We start from the raw sequence: 18,048 nt of genomic DNA on the forward strand, positions 1-18,048 counted from the left end.
TATCAATATACACTTATTGGGATTTTTTTTACCACAAATATGTAGCATAATACATATTGGACTAATTTGATGAAGAATTGTTATTTTTTAGATTTTATATTGGATGTGTTTTAGAGCAGAAATCAAAAGATATTGTTTTGTTTTTTTTCAAAATTGTTTTATTTTTTTTAAAAAAACCAAAGAGGTGTTTAAATACCATCAAAATAAAGCTCTATTTGTGGGAAAAAAAAGAACATACATTTTATTTGGGTACAGCATCGCACAACCGAGAAAATGTCTGGTAAAATTACACAGTGCCATATCGCAAAAAAATGGCCTGGTCAAGAAGGGGGATAAACCTTCCTGAGCTGAAGTGGTACTGCACCGGCAACCAGAGATTTGTGCAGGTAAACAGACCAATTTTGGCTATTTAGTTTTCTCCTTCAACAATACTCAAGCAGCTAGAGTTGGAATCTAATTCTCATTTGACCCTACCCTGAAGCTCATCCACAATCTTGGGATGACATTCTTTGAATCAGATGGGGTGTGTACTGAGTCCTGGGCACTCCAACGTGCCCCCCAAAAAGAAGAAAGGTTTATGAAAAAATCATAATGATGTCCTTGAGCACATTTTATAACCTACATCTCTTTCCCTCAAACTGATTTCCATCATCTATTCCCAGCTCAACTGTTTACCCAAAAATACGGACTATGCTTTTATTTCCAAATGTAAGGGTAAATTCCAGTGCCTCAAAACTGAGGAGGACTTGTCCACAATTATTTTATGCTCTATAAAAATAACGTTGGCGGAACCAGCATTTAAGGTTGTTACCTGATGGTACATGGTTCCATCATAATTGGCACACCTCCATTGCTTGATTACCAATATGTGTTTTAGAGGTTATAATTCAGTGTGAGGTATGTTGTACATCTGGCAGACCTGTCCTATGCTGAGCAGATTTCAGACAAAAGTGCTTAAAGCCGAACTTCACTCTAAATCAACATTAACTCTTTTTAACCCTTATGCTGCTAGCATTAGTAATAGCACAAAAACGTATATAATCTTTACATGTCAAACTTTTTTTTAAACATTTCTTCAGTTACTTCCTGGTTTCCAGGCCTAAGCAAATTATGTCATCAATCCCAGGAGTCTTGAGGATGGGAGAAATTTTCTCAGTTAGGAACACCCTCCTGCATGCATGCCTGAGCTTAGGGCAGCTGGATCCCAAGAAGTAAATTATACATGAATCATCTGCCTTACTCAAGATGCCCATGGCGAGAAAGGCTAGGGGGTGTTTTTCAATGTGTTTTCTCAGCAAAATAAAGCATGGAGATATGGATGGATGGTTGATTTTGCTTTGAATACTAAAAAATAAATAGCGTTTTTGGTTTTTGGTAGTTTCACTTTAAGCTTCTTGGATTATGCTTCTTCTTTGCATTGCAAACTTCTTTTTCACTATGCATCAACTTAAATTAGCCACGTATGTGCTATTAGCCTGTAAAGAAAGTATTGTAAGGGCCTGGCAAAAATAATTCACACAATTCCTCTTCCATTTCCTTTTACACAGTTTGAAGAAGGACCACATTCCCCCCCTTTACCCCCCCCCCTTCCTCAGGGTTGCCAACTGTTGATAAATTTATGAACAGTTTGTAAAATCTGTAATTTTTGCATCTGTCTATGAATGTCCGTTAACAGACATTAATGGACAGGTGTAAAAATTATGAATTTACTGAGAGTAGGCAACTCTTTATTTTTTCCCGTTTTTTTTTTTTTTCTTAATTCGGACCTTTTGTATACTCGTTTACTCCATCCTGGTTTTACAACCATTTTAAGTCCAATAATACCAAGAACAGAAATGTGGCCCTGTATTTACCATTATTACCATGTCAATAAATGATTATCAAGTGTTTGATAGTATAACTCTCTATGACTATAAGTGGTCTCCCTGAAATTCATAGATGCGATATACAGTATTTCTTTTCTTAAGCCTAATGAAAGTAAGTAGAAGTAGGACTGTTATAGTGGCAGGAACAGCTGTAGAATAAATACACTTGAAAATTGCAGATGCTCTCCATGTGACAGTATAGGATGAGGACAAATCTCTGACACCTTTAAGACTCTGGAAAAGCCATGACTATTTCAAGGTAAAAAAAATGAATTTAGTCTGTCTCAGTAATCTGTCAAACAACGAGATATTAAACATTCACACTGAGTTTTGTTTTAAATAAAAAATATATAGATTTGGTAGTTGGTAGACTCAAAGTTTCAGCATTAGGCAACAGGGTGCTAAATAAATTCTCTTTCATCATTTGCCTTTGGAATGGTCTGTTCTTGCCTCAGGTGCATATTGCATTAATGAATTGAGAAGCCCATTTTTCATCTTAAGTATGCTTTACTATTTTGGCATCATTGCATCTTATGAGAATTTTCTGGGTCATTGATTGTGCCATGCTTCCCAAAGGTTATGGCATGCTTTTTCCTCCATTTCTAAGCAGTTATGAACTCTGGTTTTCAACAGTGTTTGGAAAATAATGGAGTTTTAGTGGCTGGGTTATTTAATCTGTTCTTTTTTAAATAAACAGTTTTCTTTTTCATTGTTGCCTATTTTAAATGTGATATGCAAAAAGACTGCAGTGAGACAGAAGGTAAGAGAATACATTCAAAAAAAGTAAAACAAAAATGAAATTTACTATAACAAACACATTTTACTCATGTGTCATTCTGTACAAATTATGTTGGATTCTAGTGACTCCATAATTTAAAATGTACTACTGTGATTATATAGTGTAAACAGACAAGCAATCTTGTGTAGCACTGGCCAGTGGCACCTTTAAAGTGGTAGTAAACTCTTTTTTTTAATTATTACCTACAGGTAAGCTTATTATAAAGCTTACCTGTAAGTAAAATGAATATCTCCTAAACGTGTACCATTTAGGAGATATTTTAGCGTGCAGAAGCCGGTGAGATCACTGGCACATGCGCTCTGAAGGAACGGTATAACAGTGCTGTTCCTTCAGAGCTGTGTGCCATGGCCAAGACTCCCGCGTGCATGTGAGGGACGTCAACGCAGCTCGGACAATCAGATGCCCAGAGTCTCCGAACCCAGAAGGAAGACCGGGTTAAGATGGAAGCCTCTGCAGTGGTGACAGTATGCCGCTGGAGGGCTTCGTTTTTGGGTAAGTCTTTCATAATATGCTAGTATGAAGATTATACTAGAACATTATGATATTGCATTGCAGGTGGAAACTTTTTTTTTTTCTCAAAGACTTTACTACCGCTTTAAGATGCATGAGCAACATGGCCCAAAAATAAGATATACTTGTGCTCAAATCCTAAATACCTCTACATGTACTGTATATTATCCATCAGGTGCTAAAGGGCTGTGACCACATGTTAACACTAGAAATTCTGGAGGAACTCTCTGCACACTGCTATAAACCCTTTCTAGCAAACTTTGCAATAAAAAACATGGATTTTTAGTTCACACATATTGCAATACATGTTTACGCTGGCAAACTGCCTCAAAGTAATCCCTCTATAGCTAGTCCCTAACCTGCCCTGCAAAATGCAAATGTTACAGTGAACACAATGGCTTGTGATGTAACCACAGAGACATATGATCCTACATAGCAGGATCGTACAGTCTCTGCAGTTATACCAGGGAGAATGACAGGTGGCTTTGTTTACATTAGCCGCCTGCCTTTCTCCCTCTCCAGCGGGAGATCGCAAGTGACCGGCGGCTCCAATGTAGCCGCTGGTCACATGCACGGGGATGGCCGTGAACTAGCGGGGGCGAAAGCACAGGCTTCTGGGTGAGCGACGTAGTACTGCATCAATTTGCCCAGGAGGGGCTGACTGCCGCAGTAAATATACTGTGGGCGGTCAGCAAGCAGTTAAAGAGGAACTAGAGCCAAAACTAAAACTTTTCTACAGCTTCTAAGGAAAAAAATTATTTTAGCACTCAGAACAATTTGTCATTTGGATCCAATCTCTATTAATATTACTGGAAGTCAATTAAGTCATTTTGTATCAATTGCACTGCATTGTCGTGATGCACCCAGGAAGGAAAGCTTCAGCAGAGCTTTTTTGTTCCTGATTCAGACCCCAGACCTTTAGCTTCAGAGGAGAACTGACTACACATGTCCAATTTTCTAAGATTTTTCACAGAGGAATGACTCTTACACTCAGGGAAATCCCATAAACAATAACTGATTTACTAAGTAATATTGTTAACTGTTATTGTGGGGTTAGCAGATTGTAAATACTTCACACTTCTGCTGCATTCCTAATTTCTTGTATTTGGTGACTGTTGAATTGTAATATATATGACAGCGGCTTTAAATATAAAGATTAATCAATCTTTCCTATGACATAAATTCATTTTGTGTCTGTCAAAATCCTCAACATGGGGAACTGGCAATAAGGAAAATAAGAAAACCACACTTAAAATGTTTGTATGTGCGTGGACTGATAAACAAAAAATATTTTAAAATAGCTAAAAGACATTTTTAAAGAATTTAAGCTTTCCTAAATGAGACATACTGGAAACGAATTGCTTTCAGTACTTTTATAAATGTATGAAATAGTCTTTTTCAGAAGTTTAATTGTAACGTCTCATCTTTTGAAGGTTCCTCCAGCAGCAGCAGAGATTTGGGGTATTGTAAAAAGGCAGACACTTCCAGACCTTTATCACTGCGCTCTTGTGTGCAGCAAAGCAGACCTGCTAGCACAACCCATTGCTTTTGTGGTACAAGGTCACTCTAATTTCCTCCCTCTGGTTTTCATATTCCCACAAGGACGACTAATGCAAGTGCTATCATATCCTGACACAATGAATTGTGGAAACAGGCTTGTATTTCTTTCTTTTACTCCCTCTGCTTTCTTTTTTTTTTTTTAACAATGGCCACTACAGCACATGAGCCAAACTTTAACTCCTTAAGAGCCACATACATTTTAGATTTGTAAGGGGTCAGGGTATTTTTCATGCTAAGGTAAGGAACCTGTGTTTGCTGCAAAAATCTAACCATTAACAGAGTATTGGAAAATTTTGCTTAAACTGCCCTGCACTTGATTGAAGTTATGGCCAGTGTCAAGTTAAAGGAGGCCATCCATACAAAGATTGGGTCACCCAGCCCAACATAGGCTCAGCCTAAATAGATTAATACAAGCATATCAGCAAATCAATACAGTTGGTTATGTCACCCTTCCCAGGTGGTTTGAAAGAATACATTAATCTTCTAACATAACTATATTGACAAGTGCATTCATTTTACAATAGTATTTTTGATACTGGCCAAAAATTTAGAGCTCATAATGATCATGAATATATTAGGACTCATATTAGGACTCAATGGCCCATGAGACTTTGACAAGGCACATCACCTTTACAACAAAATAAATTAAAAATTAATTAACAATTTATGGATAAAATCAATTGTAAAAACATCTCGTTACATACATACGTAGGAGATTTGTTAAAACAAATACAGCTGATTCAGAGTATTCAAAATACTCTACATAAATGATGACAACTAATTGGGGGTATAGATAATAAATAATAAATAGATAATTTTACAGCCTTAATGCATGAAGGGTTTTTTCTTTTTTTTTTTTGACAAGCCATAGCTTTTTTAAGGGGATAGATAATAGTTTACGGTCAGTTTTATTTTAGTTGTTTTTGTTTAAGCTTAAATGTATAGGAATTGTTGTATAATACGTACAATGTATGTATAATACTAATACGTACAATGTATTAATACAATTACTGTTTCAGAAACTTTTAATAGATGACAAAGAATTGGAAGATTAAAATATCAGACTGTGCCATCTAATAAGGAATGAGCCATCCCTTTGAACTCACTCAGATTGAGCAGCTGAATCTTGTAAGCAATACGTTTCTTTCAGCAAAGCTGAAATGTAAAGCAGACTAGTGGTTATCAAGCACTTTAAACTCTATCTGACAGAGCAGAGAAGAAACCATAACCAGGCAGAAGTACATCCTGGATAGCAAGGATAACCTGCCACAAATATGTGTTGAATTGTAAGTCTGTTAACTTGCTGCAAATTTTTACTGGCAAATTGCGCACTTGCAGAGCACTTGAAGCACAAGTTCTAGTTGACACTTTACTAATTTGTAGCAAATTTGCGTGACAAGTCTCTGGCAAGAGCAAAGTTGCAGTGGTGAGTCTACAGCTAGTAGGATTTTCTGCAGCCAATTAGTGCTTTAACACTAGGGCCGACAGGCCATGTGTGGTTCCTGGGCTCTTTTGGTGTTATCCATCCTAGACCACTGTTTTAGACCTCTACATGACTTCCTTGTAGTGAATGTGTCATCTGTTTTGATCATATAGAGAATGTCATGGGCTTGCTCTGCAGCATTAGTGTAATGCTAGAACCATTAACACTACATCTTTTACCAGGTGCTTTACTTATGAGCGCTGGGGGTATCTATCTGATACCACAGTGGTTCCCTCTTCATGGCTTCCTTGCACATGGGTAGAAACTTGGTTTCCCTAATGTGTTAAGGCATTTTTTTGGAGTGTCTTGTCTTGCTTTGCTTCACTTAGTGTGGAACATTTGCAACCCTAAGTCCATTTGCAGGTCATGTGTTGTACTTAAGCATTTTGGGGTGGTGTCTATCCTGTATCAAAATGTCATACCTCTTCCATGGCTTTATGTGTAGATGGTATGCTAGATTATATTGCTGCATTTATGTAGTGTGTGTCCTTGTGCTACAAGAAATGTTGGTACAGGGGTATAACCATATTTTGCATGGGCATCACAGTGGCTTGGTGGGTTGCACTTCTGCCTGGCAGCCCTGGGGTCATCGGTTCAGATCCAAACATGCCAACTGAGTCCTCTATGTTTTCCAAGTTTGCAAGTGGTGCTAAAAGCCCTGGCTGGCAAAGGCAGAACATAAAGACAGCAACTTGTTTGCGTACCTTCTGCCGCTTCACATAAGTCTCTGTCAAGCACAGTCAGCAGCAGCTCCTCCTCATCTTCAGCAATGATTGCAATTAGTGAGTTGGTAGTGGTTGCAGGCAAAAATAAATATGTGCATATCCAATTAGGTGTGTACGTGCTCCAATTAGCAGAAAGAGGGGTGCATTTGGAGGCTTGTTCTAATTAATTTTTGGCATCCCAGAATATTCCGGAGACACGGTAGTCATGCTGGCATTTTAGGCGAACCCTCTACTGCTTAGTCTTTTCAGGTGGCAGTGAGGGCACAGTAGCTTGGAGTATCAGCATTGCTTGGGGTATCAGCGCTGTCGCCATAAAACAAAGCTGTTGTGTATATATCATGTTGTTCTTACACAGTGAAGATTAGCATGGGTCCCTGAAGGGATAATGTATGTCTCTAGGCACAGTGTTACATTCATATACAAGGATGTAGATGGGGGAAAGTCACTAGATGTATGCCTTTGTAGCAGATCCTTATGTTTATATTCTAAATAGGATGGTGGTTTTTATATCTCCACCATAGTTCAAACCTAGTCATTTCATGTAGTGTCTGTTGGGGCTAGTCTTTATTGAGAATTTACGATAACTGGGTCCACCATATCTGATAATTATGGTAATTGCAAGGGTGGTAGAGGTCTTTGGATTTTTAATGACCCCCCTAATATAGTAAGTTCTTGATAATCCTCTTATGGGCTGTCCTGGAAGATGATTGGGGAAAACCGGAGTTAGACTTACTGGTAACTCTGTTTTCAGGGGTCTTCCAGGACAGCCAGGCTCCCGCCCTTATGTTGATGATTGTTTTTATGTTTGTATATGCTTTAAGGTTTTGTTCTTTGGTTCTTGTTTTAAAACTGACCAGTTCAGCAGAGGGACTGCCTTTTAAAGTGTATTTGTGATGTGTTTCCTGTTCCTGTTGGACGAGGTGCTTCTCTCATGGGCTGTCCTGGAAGACTCCTGGAAACAGAGTTACCGTTAACTCTGTGTAACTGAGTTTTTAAAACTTGCTGCACCCTCAAATACACAAAATCCTCCTGTTTCCTCCAGGTTCAACTAAGCTGTAGCTTACAGGTGGGTTATCAGGAAAACATGCAAAATACTGCTGCGATATGGTGTGTGTTCAGCTCTGAGGGGTGTTTAGCTTGGGGTATACATTCATTTTTTACATTCTCCTTTTGAAATCTTAATATCTATTGCTAGTATCACACACTGCCCTCATCCTGAAAACTTTTCTCTTTAGGCTGGCAGGCTCATGGTTGCCACAGTAATCACTCTTGATTGATTCCCAGTTTTATTGAGATTGATTCCCAATTTGGAATTGCTTGTTTCAAGTTTGTATCCATTCTGATTGGTTTGCGTTCACAGGAGTACAAATACTGACACTGTGCAAAAATGCCTACTCCAGACATTCATTAAACATGAAAACTGAAAATAGGCAAAGAACTAGAGTTGTTACTAAGAGAAACCAATGAGATTTCACTGTTTATTTTGGGAACAAGAATTATGGTTGCTATGGGATGCAATTGCAACAATGTTTAATTTTTTAATGGATAAGTTCCTTTGATAAAAAAAAAAGTTATAGATTTAAAGTGTGTATATATATATATATATATATATATATATATATATATATATAGCTAATCCTTTTTTTGTCTTGGATAAGACAGGGAAGGCTTAGAATGGGGATTGTGTGTGATCTATCAATCTATTGAGGCTATGTACTGGCATGGACGGTATAGTAAGAATTTACTAGGCCCTGGTCTCACTATGGTTAAGAACCACTGAACTGGATGAAACTATGATTAGAAAATAATACATACTATTCTAATGCAATATTAACTATTTAACTTTTACAAAATATGTTTTGACAATAAACAAATCACAGATATGAGCAAAACCACTATACCTTCCCTTTAACTTGTGTCTGTCCCTAGTTATGGGTCATATCAGTTAATAACAGCAACTTGCGGGGAAAGCAAAGGGACCAGATCCAATACCAATGACCCCAATCATTTTTGCAGTGGGGTTTGAAAACCACCTGATTGGCTTTTATAGGCAACTAAGACACTTTTACTTTCCTACGTTTTTTATCAGAAAGCTCCAGTGTGACTATGCCTCTCCTACACAATAACAAGATACATCAGAGTGGATAATGATGCATGAAAACAATGCCTCGGCCATTACAACACAGTCAGATAACACAATTAGCATCATCTGTCTGTGTTTAAACACTGATCATATATGCTGATCATATATGAACTGGCAGATTGGCATGCAGCAGATCAGTATTGCCTGAAAAGGACATTATTATTTATGATGCTTGATAAGGCATTAATAAAAATAACACAATATAAAATATAATTCAAAAGCTGAATCTCTTAAACCAAGTAATTAGGTCAAGTAGTAGTAATTTATTACAAGCAGGTATAGGGTGAAGCAGGCCGTTGATATAAGCAGGTACTTTACCCTACTGCTGTGGCTTGCCCAGTCATCCAGTTGCAATTGTGACAATACCTATCCCCCACACATACTAGTTTATGATGAAAGTTTTCTCTTCTTGGACCACAAAGATGGAGAAAAAACTGGCACAGAACATCGAAAGACCAGTTTATGATACAGTTGCACCACGAATGGAGCCTTATCAAGAGAGAATCTTCTATTTCTAGTTAGCCTTGTAAAAAAAAAAAACATTTTTGTCCATCAAGGTCAAGCAAAAAACTTTAACCTGATCCAGAGGGAGGCAAAAAAATATGCCTTCCATAAAAGGATCATTTTTACTCTGGTCCAAACCTGATCAGCCAGTTAGGCTTTATGTGATTTTTTTTTTAAATTCTTCAAATTCGATTGGATATTTCTAGAGAACAGTAAACATTTCTTCTTTAGTAATCATTCTTCTAGCTTAGCTGTCAGTGGGAGGTAATTGTTGTGCATACGTGCTAATTATAAAGTGGTTATTTTTATTTATATAAGTCGAATAAATAAAAAAAAATGTTTTATTATATCATTAAGTCAAACATTATATTGAATGTAACTGTAAATACAATTTTCTGGGTGATGTAATTTCGAGTTATATTTGTAAGAAATCTCCTTATATGACTGGCCACTATGAAATACATTTTTCCTCGCAAAGAACTAATTTGTGTTTTTACAGTAGGTCATATTTTTGTCCTTCAAAACAGTTGTCAGTAGCTTATCATGAGAAGAACTATCAGACTGAGACAAGCCGAATCATATTTGTTCTCAGCAGAAAAAAATGACCCAGCTGTGGGCACAAATGGTTTTTATAGCTTTCCGATCCCTTTTTTGCAACATACAGCACCATTTTATGAATGATAAACAGGCTGTCCAATGTTCTTTCCTGCCACATTTCAAGTCTTTTTCCCTCTGTCTGGATCAGGCTTGCTTCCCGATAACCTTAGATACCCATGTGTACTGAAGGATAATTACCTTGTCATCTTTGTCATCCTCCTCCTCCTCGTCCTCTAACATGTCTTCCATTACCTGCGGGCACAGAAAAGAACAGCATATTACTAATATTGTATACCTCAGCAGGTCATATATCCTGTTTCAAATCACGTTGACTAGCTAAACTTTGTTAAAACTTACAACAAAATAAGTAAGCAAACATTAATGGAAGAAACTGGTCTACAGCAACAAATCAGGGTGCATAGTATTTTTAATATGTGATTTTCTCTGTATATTTACTACTGCTATACCTTTTATTCATTACCAGGAAGAAAAGCAGCTACAGAATGGCTCTCTTTAGCACTTTAAATGCAGCCAGTGGGGTTGACATACTAAATGAGCAGAAGCTGTTCACATTTTTCACATAAATGTTTACTTAGCTTAGTAAAGAAAGTGAAACTGTAAATATACTTGATGTAATTTTAAAAGTAATTATCTATCATTTTTAAAATATGCAGCTTTTTTAAAATATATTATAAGGTGCATGACTCGAGGAATGCAGGAATGCATGGGAACAGCGTTTCTGTACCTTTTCCACAGCAGGAACGCTGTTCCTGCTAATGGCCGTGTCCTGCAGGACTGCTACTGGCCTTTGTATGCAAGCTGTCTGTGGTATCTGTGTGTGTAAAGAACAGAGCCACACAGCCGGCACTAGAGGAAGCAGAGCCGATGTTTGCTATATAGCTCAGGCTCCTGTCACAGCGGAGTGATTCCAAATGCACTCTGCATGTGACAGGTGCGATACAGGAAGCATCAGCTCTGCTTTCTACTGCAGCTTCCTCTACCGCCGGCTCCTGTCACAGACTCATACTGATGCTCAGAGGTGGATGGTGGGTCGGGAAGCAGCCATCAGTACCCACCAGCAGTACCAGCCAGAAGTACCCACCAGCAGTACCAGCCAGTAGTACCAGCCAGCAGTACCTGCCAGTAGTACCAGCCAGGAGTACCAGCCAGCAGTACCCACCAGCATGCCTGCCAGTAGTACCCACCAGTAGTACCTGCCAGCAGTACCTACCAGCAGTACCAGCCATCAGCACCTGCCAGCAGTACCCGCTAGCAGTACCAGCCAGCAGTACCCACCAGTAGTACCAGCCAGCAGTACCCGCCAGCAGTACCCACCAGCAGTACCCGCCAGAAGTACCCGCCATTATTACCAGCCAGCAGTACCTGCCAGCAGTACACACCAGCAGTACCAGCCAGCAGTACCCACCAGAAGTACCTGCCATTAGTACCAGCCAGCAGTACCCGCTAGCAGTACCTGCCAGCAGGGCTGCTGTTAGAAATCACGGGGCCCCATACAGCCTACCTGGCAGGGCCCCCCCCCCCGAATATATCAAGACAATATTTTCACAAAAAATACACTATAATTACTGTCAGCGGACACAAATATAACAGAGAACCTGTGTGAATTAGCCCCTTTTAATTGGTTTTTATATAAAAAAAATTATATATATTTTTTTAAATGTTAAAAATGTTTACAATTATTTTGTTGTACAATTTTTTAAAAGTATGTATTACAGTGTTTAATTATTTTTTTTAGAATGTGTTATTTTTTTACAGGACAGGGAAGCTTGCAGCACACTGGAAGGGGGGTGGGGGGGTGCGGCACAGTGAAAGGGGGGCACACCGGGAGGGGGATCAGAAACAGGCAGAACAGGGAGGGTGATCTGTGTTGGAGAAGCAATTACAGGAACAATGCCCTGCTTCTGTGTCTCTCACCGCAGCAGCTGAAAGCTGGCAGGAGGGGAGAAACTTGTTTTCAGCTGCTGTAGAGAGCTGCACAGGGCTTCCTTCTGTAATTGCCCTCTTGCCCAACCGCACCAATTCCCTGTGCTGTTGGGGCCCCCCTGTGTGCCTGGGCCCCTACTGGAGGACTGGTGGTCCCCTATCAGTGGCCCTGCCTGCCAGTAGTACTAGCCAGCAGTACCAGCCAGCACTACCCCCCAGCAGTACCAGCCAGCAGTACCTGCCAACAGTACCCACTAGCAGTACCAGCCAGCAGTACCAGCCAGCAGCACCTGCCAGCATCACCATCCAGTAGTACCCACCAACAGTACCAGCCAGCATGTAACCCTACGGGTCACAAGAAAGCAAAAAAAAAAGACATGCGTTTTAACTATTTGCTTTGCATTATTACACAGAAGTTCTGAGTGAATTACTTTTTTTATAGCATTTGACTCTACCTAGAGAAGTGTCAGCTTCAGCAGCTAATCACTATATCTAATGTAGCTGCTTCTCATCACAGCACAATAGTATAGTAGTAGATGCATACTGTAGAAAATAACAAAAATTCTAAGAAAATAAGCAGAGAGATTAGTAGAAGAAAGAAATATAGATAGATAGATAGATAGATAGATAGATAAATAAATAATATTATAGATAGGTCATGTGTTGTACACTATGTCAGCATTTTTTGTAAAGTTTAAAGTCTATGAAAATGTTATTGTCACTACGTTTTTTTTTTTTTTTTTTTTTGGTCAATGTTAAAACTTCCACAAACTCTGAGAATACATAGTTTCTCAGAATTAAATTGAAAAGAAAAAGCAATTTGAAAAAATGGATTCTGTGAATGTAAGCCTAGCTTCTGACAACACTTTTCTCACAAAATTGCAGTAATTGCTAAAGCCACAAAAGTTGGATAAATTTGTCCCCATTTATTTTGTCCATTTTGATTTGTTCCATCCAGATGCCTTTAATAGGCTACTATTCTTGACACCAGCTTTCAGAGCACGCTGAGAAGCTGGCACAGTCTTCAGAGCCCTTTCAAATTCTCATCCAGAGAGCTTTGTGAGTCCTGACCTGCAGGATAAATGCACTGGTTCACCTCTGTATGATAGAGGTGTTTATCAAGGATACATGCCGTACATTAAAATGTTGTCTGCCTCCTGTCCATCTTAACTGAGGTGCTAAGGTCATTCAAATCACCCTGCAAGACCTTTAGGGATAAAAAACGAGCAGGATTCTATGAAGGTAGCAAATTATATGTCAGCCTGAGATGATCTTGCAGTTTGAAAACATAGAAAAGCGAGGAAGATGAAGTTTATTTTTTTGTCGGGGAATGCGGTGCTTTTTTTTATAAATGTTTTCATTTATCAGGAAGATATGAAGCAAGAGGTCAGTAAGGGGATAGAATGACTCTAAAGCAGAGAAATTATTGAGTCTCCTATCAGATTTCCAATAGTTAAGGAATAGAATGATTCAAAATAGCATGGGGCACATTGGGTGTGGCATTGTTTACGTAAGCTTAAAATGAATCCCAATGATTTTCAATTTATGTTGGAAAAGTGCTCTTTTAGGGCATTATGTGTGAAAAGAGAAAGGGTAACATGCACACTCTTGCTGGACAGTCATGATTTTGAAAGTTTTACAATGTGGAATGAACATGACCCATACTACCACATAATTGTAAACATGCAGTGGCAGATTTATGAAGCAAAACGGCCAATGGATTATAAGATGACTCCACAATCCACAGACATGCCTCCACAGCTTCCCTTTCCTCAATTGCCACAGGCCTACGTAGGCATTTACTAATTTACTTCAAGATTGAGGGCAGACTTGTATAAAGTACTCGAAATTTCTACTTGAGTAAAAGTGCTCGATCAAAAAGTGACTTGAGTAGAAGTGGAAGTGCTCGCAGAAAAAGTTACTTAAGTAGAAGTACTAAAGTATTCAACATTTTTTTTACTTAAGTATTGCAAGTAGTTTTTTAAAAAAATTTGCTACTTAAGTACTAAAAGTAAAAAGTACCAGTAGTTTTGAAAAAAAAATTCTACTCAAGTACTGAAAGTAGAAGTACAAGTACTGTGTTATGTAGTTATTAAAGAAAGAAGTCAAAAGTTTGAACATCATATTGTTTTTTATTATTTCAAATGATTTATTCAAATGATTAACCTGTGTTTGTTAGTAGTTTCTTGATGCACTTTAAGCTCTGTAGCACCATTTATTTGTTTGTTTCATATTTTCTTTTTATTGGAAAGATTTGGTATAGCAGCTTTTATTATACACAGCCTTTATTTTCGTATGCGCTGATTTACAAATTACATTATACACATTTTTTTGAGCTTTATGCAACCTGCCATCTGCTGTTCTGGCAGTGGTAATTTTTTTAAAAGTAACGAGTAACTATGCAGCACAAAAAAAAAATACTTGAGTAGAAGTATCGAAATCATCGAAAAAATGTAGTGAAGTAAAAGTGGAAGTAGGAGAAAAAAATTCTACTCTAGGAAAGTACAGATACTGCATTTCGGTACTTAAGTACAGTACTTAAGTAGTTCTACTTCGTTACTATACATCTCTGATTGAGGGTATAATACCATAATTATGTATCTGTGCAAGTGTTTGCCCTAATGTGAAAAGATGATCATCTGGTTTTACATCTCCCTTGTGCTGCTGACTCTTTGGGGGAGCTTTTAGCATGCATCTTTTTGACCACAGATGGGACATAATTTTGTAGTGGGCCCACACGGTGATGCATTAGATGTGATGCTGCTGCTACCCCAGTGATACAAGGATGTGCTGCATGTTTAACCACCTTAGCGGTAATCCCGAGCGTGACTCGGGGTTGATTTTTCATATCAGGAGCGGTAACCCCGAGTCACGCTCGGGGTGGATTGCAGAGAGCGCAGCGGTGTTCTCTTACCTTATCCTGGCGATCCAGCGATGATCTCTCATTGCTGCGACCGCCAGCCGAGAGTCCCGCCGCTCCTCCGTCGGTACGATCACTTCCTAGTTCCGTTCCCTGCAGCAGCAATGCTGCATGGGAGCGGAACTAGGGAGGGAAATTAAAAAAAAAACAAAAAAAAAAACCGTTGCACAAAACACACTTTATATTATATATATATATATATATATATGTATATGTATATATATATATATATATATATATACACATGTATATATATATATATATGCATATATATATATATACACCGGTATATATATATATATATATATATATATATATATATATATATATAATATGCACACTCACACATATATATATATATATATATATATATATAAAATTATATTATTGATTCAATTATAATTCATGCGTTATATATTATATATATGTGTGTGTATATATATATATATATATATATATATATATATATATATATATATATATATATACACACACACACACACACACATATATCTATATATAATATATAATGCATGAATTATAATCTAATCAATAATATAATTTTATTATATATATTATATATTAAATAATAAAATAATATTATTGATTCGATTATAATTCATGCGTTTGTGTTTCAAATTTATCACATCTGGGATGTCTACTAGAGTCTTGTTTTGGTCAGGTTTAAGTCAGTAATTACTAAGAATTATAGGCCTATAATACATAACGCCAAATTTCCATGAAAAGAATTGTACCGCTTTTGGTATGTAATTCCAGACATAATCATACCGCCAGGGAGGTTAATACCGCTTAATGCTTTGCATCACACATGATGAAACCTGTCTTTGATAACGCCCAGTGGGTGGGCGAAACACGTCAACGCACTTCCGGTACGGCATTTGCGGAATCGTCACTTCCGGTTAAGCTTCCTGGTTCGGCCGTGGAACGCACGCTATCAGCGGTGTTCGCGGCAGTTTGTAGACACTATACTTCCTTTTTCCCTATACTGTTTGTGAGTATGTTTTTTTGATTTAACCAATAAATCTATCCAAACGTACTTCACTATATATGGTCTCTTGTCTCTGGTACTGGGTCTATGGAGGAATCTCGGACCACCTTTGACTAGGAATCACCTTGAACAACCTGGCATTACATAGGAGAAGTCCTGGTGCATTGTCATATCCCAGTGGTTACAGGCTTTTTTGACCTTTGTTCTGGCGAGTGGGACACGTGGAGGGGTCACAGTCACATGGAGAACCTTTACATTTGCGTTTGCACTGGAGCACCTTGCACTATATTGGTAAATTTTATATGATTGGACTTTTTTATCACACTAATTATATATATATTTGAAATGTATGTGGTTTTATGATTTTTTCACATTGTGCACATCTTTTATTTTAGTGTTGAAGATAATTTAAATTTTAAATTTAGAATTTTGATTATATGCTAGCGCTGTTTTAATATTGAGTCTATACATCTTGTCTAAGTTTTTACTTAGTGCAACAGCAGCTGCATTTCGTTTTTCACAGGTTTTTAGGGAGCGCAGGTTTATATTATTATTTCATAACATGATGAAACCTGCCAGGATGTACATACAGAGCTTTGCAGTTTTATTATTGGGTCACTGGTGAGCTTGTTCTGATCAGTATGGACTGCTGGTGTTTACCTACTAGCATAAGTAATTGCAATTATTCATCTAGTGACTTACATGCATTTATCAACACGGGCTCAAGGTAATATGATTATGGATATGGACATGTAGAACAGAAACAATAGGATCCAAAAGGCTGCATATCCCAAGACATCATCCACTTTATTGATTATGTATAAAATGCCATATACAGCAAAAATGGACACTGTGGAAGAGGGAAGTAAACTCCTATGTAAACTTCTATCTATATATTGATTGGTTCATACTTTTTATTGTGTATATTTTTGGAATTCATGTATATCTATTTTCCAGATTTACTGTTCACCTCCGGATGAAGACTCTTTATGGGTTGTGATTTGTTGAGATTCAATACCATTGACAGATTGTCATTGAAGAGATCACTGCATTATGGAACTCAGATATGCAATATACCCTTGATGTATATGATTGCAGTATTTTACTCTGTGTCTATAGCTTTTTTCTGTATTTAATTAAAAAAAATATATTTTTATACATTTTCTATTGTTCTGACTGCCCACAAAAAGTCCCATTACATATTTTTGTACTTAGTGTTTCGCTCTAGAGTAATGAAAAAAAGGCTACCATAGTGAAACGCGCTGATCTTACTTTCTGCTCCGAGTGTGTCTATTTTTGCTGTACATGGCATTTTATACATAATCAATAAAGTGGATCATGTCTTTGGATGTGCAGCCTCTTGGATCCTATTGTATCTGTTTTACACGGCTGGATGAGGAGTATTTGCACAAAGGTTTATAAGAGGGGGAGAGGGTTGCAGTGGTGGTCCACCTGGAGCAGCAGCATCCTCATTTTCTTCACAATGAATTTGAACATGTCTTCCCAAAGCTTTTGTTGTTGGTAATAACATAAAATGTTTGTGTGATGGCACTCTTCTGCAATTAAGGAACTCACAATTCAGTTATTTAATGTACATGAGATATGTTTTATTGATACACTGTAGCATCCAAGTGACCAAAATCTAGATTATCTGGAATGGATAATACAGTATAGGTTGGTAGTTTTGAATAACAATGTGCATAATCATGATTAGAGACTTCTCTGACTGGGGAGATACTGTAAACATTAAAATGACATTTCTTTGTTAGGAGTGAACTAATTATTTATTGACCTGTACAAGCAATTCATGCAATTGGAGACGTTTCTAGAAGTATATATCAATTATTTGTGCAACAACAAAGATACAGTTCACCTGAGATAAAGTCAGAGAAATACTGGTGTGTAATGCAGTATCAAATAGTAAAGGCTTAAACATACTTCTTTAGTTTGTAATTTTGGACAAGCGTCTATAGCCAAGCTGATTAAGAA

At 37.7% G+C, this 18,048-nt stretch overlaps 1 protein-coding gene across 6 annotated transcripts in view; it reads right to left on the reverse strand.

Annotated features, from left to right (window-relative positions):
* MCTP1 (multiple C2 and transmembrane domain containing 1) overlaps nucleotides 1-18,048 on the reverse strand; it is a 1,122,980-nt gene that overhangs the window by 96,845 nt on the left and 1,008,087 nt on the right. For all 6 annotated transcript variants that reach the window (XM_082247658.1, XM_082247657.1, XM_082247659.1 and 3 more), the window contains one exon: nucleotides 10,385-10,438. In XM_082247658.1, the coding sequence (XP_082103784.1) occupies nucleotides 10,385-10,438 (54 nt within the window). The remainder of the gene's footprint in view (nucleotides 1-10,384; nucleotides 10,439-18,048) is intronic.

Source organism: Pelophylax lessonae, assembly GCF_965119305.1.
Source record: "Pelophylax lessonae genome assembly, chromosome: 1".
In the NCBI taxonomy this organism is placed as follows: domain Eukaryota; kingdom Metazoa; phylum Chordata; class Amphibia; order Anura; family Ranidae; genus Pelophylax; species Pelophylax lessonae.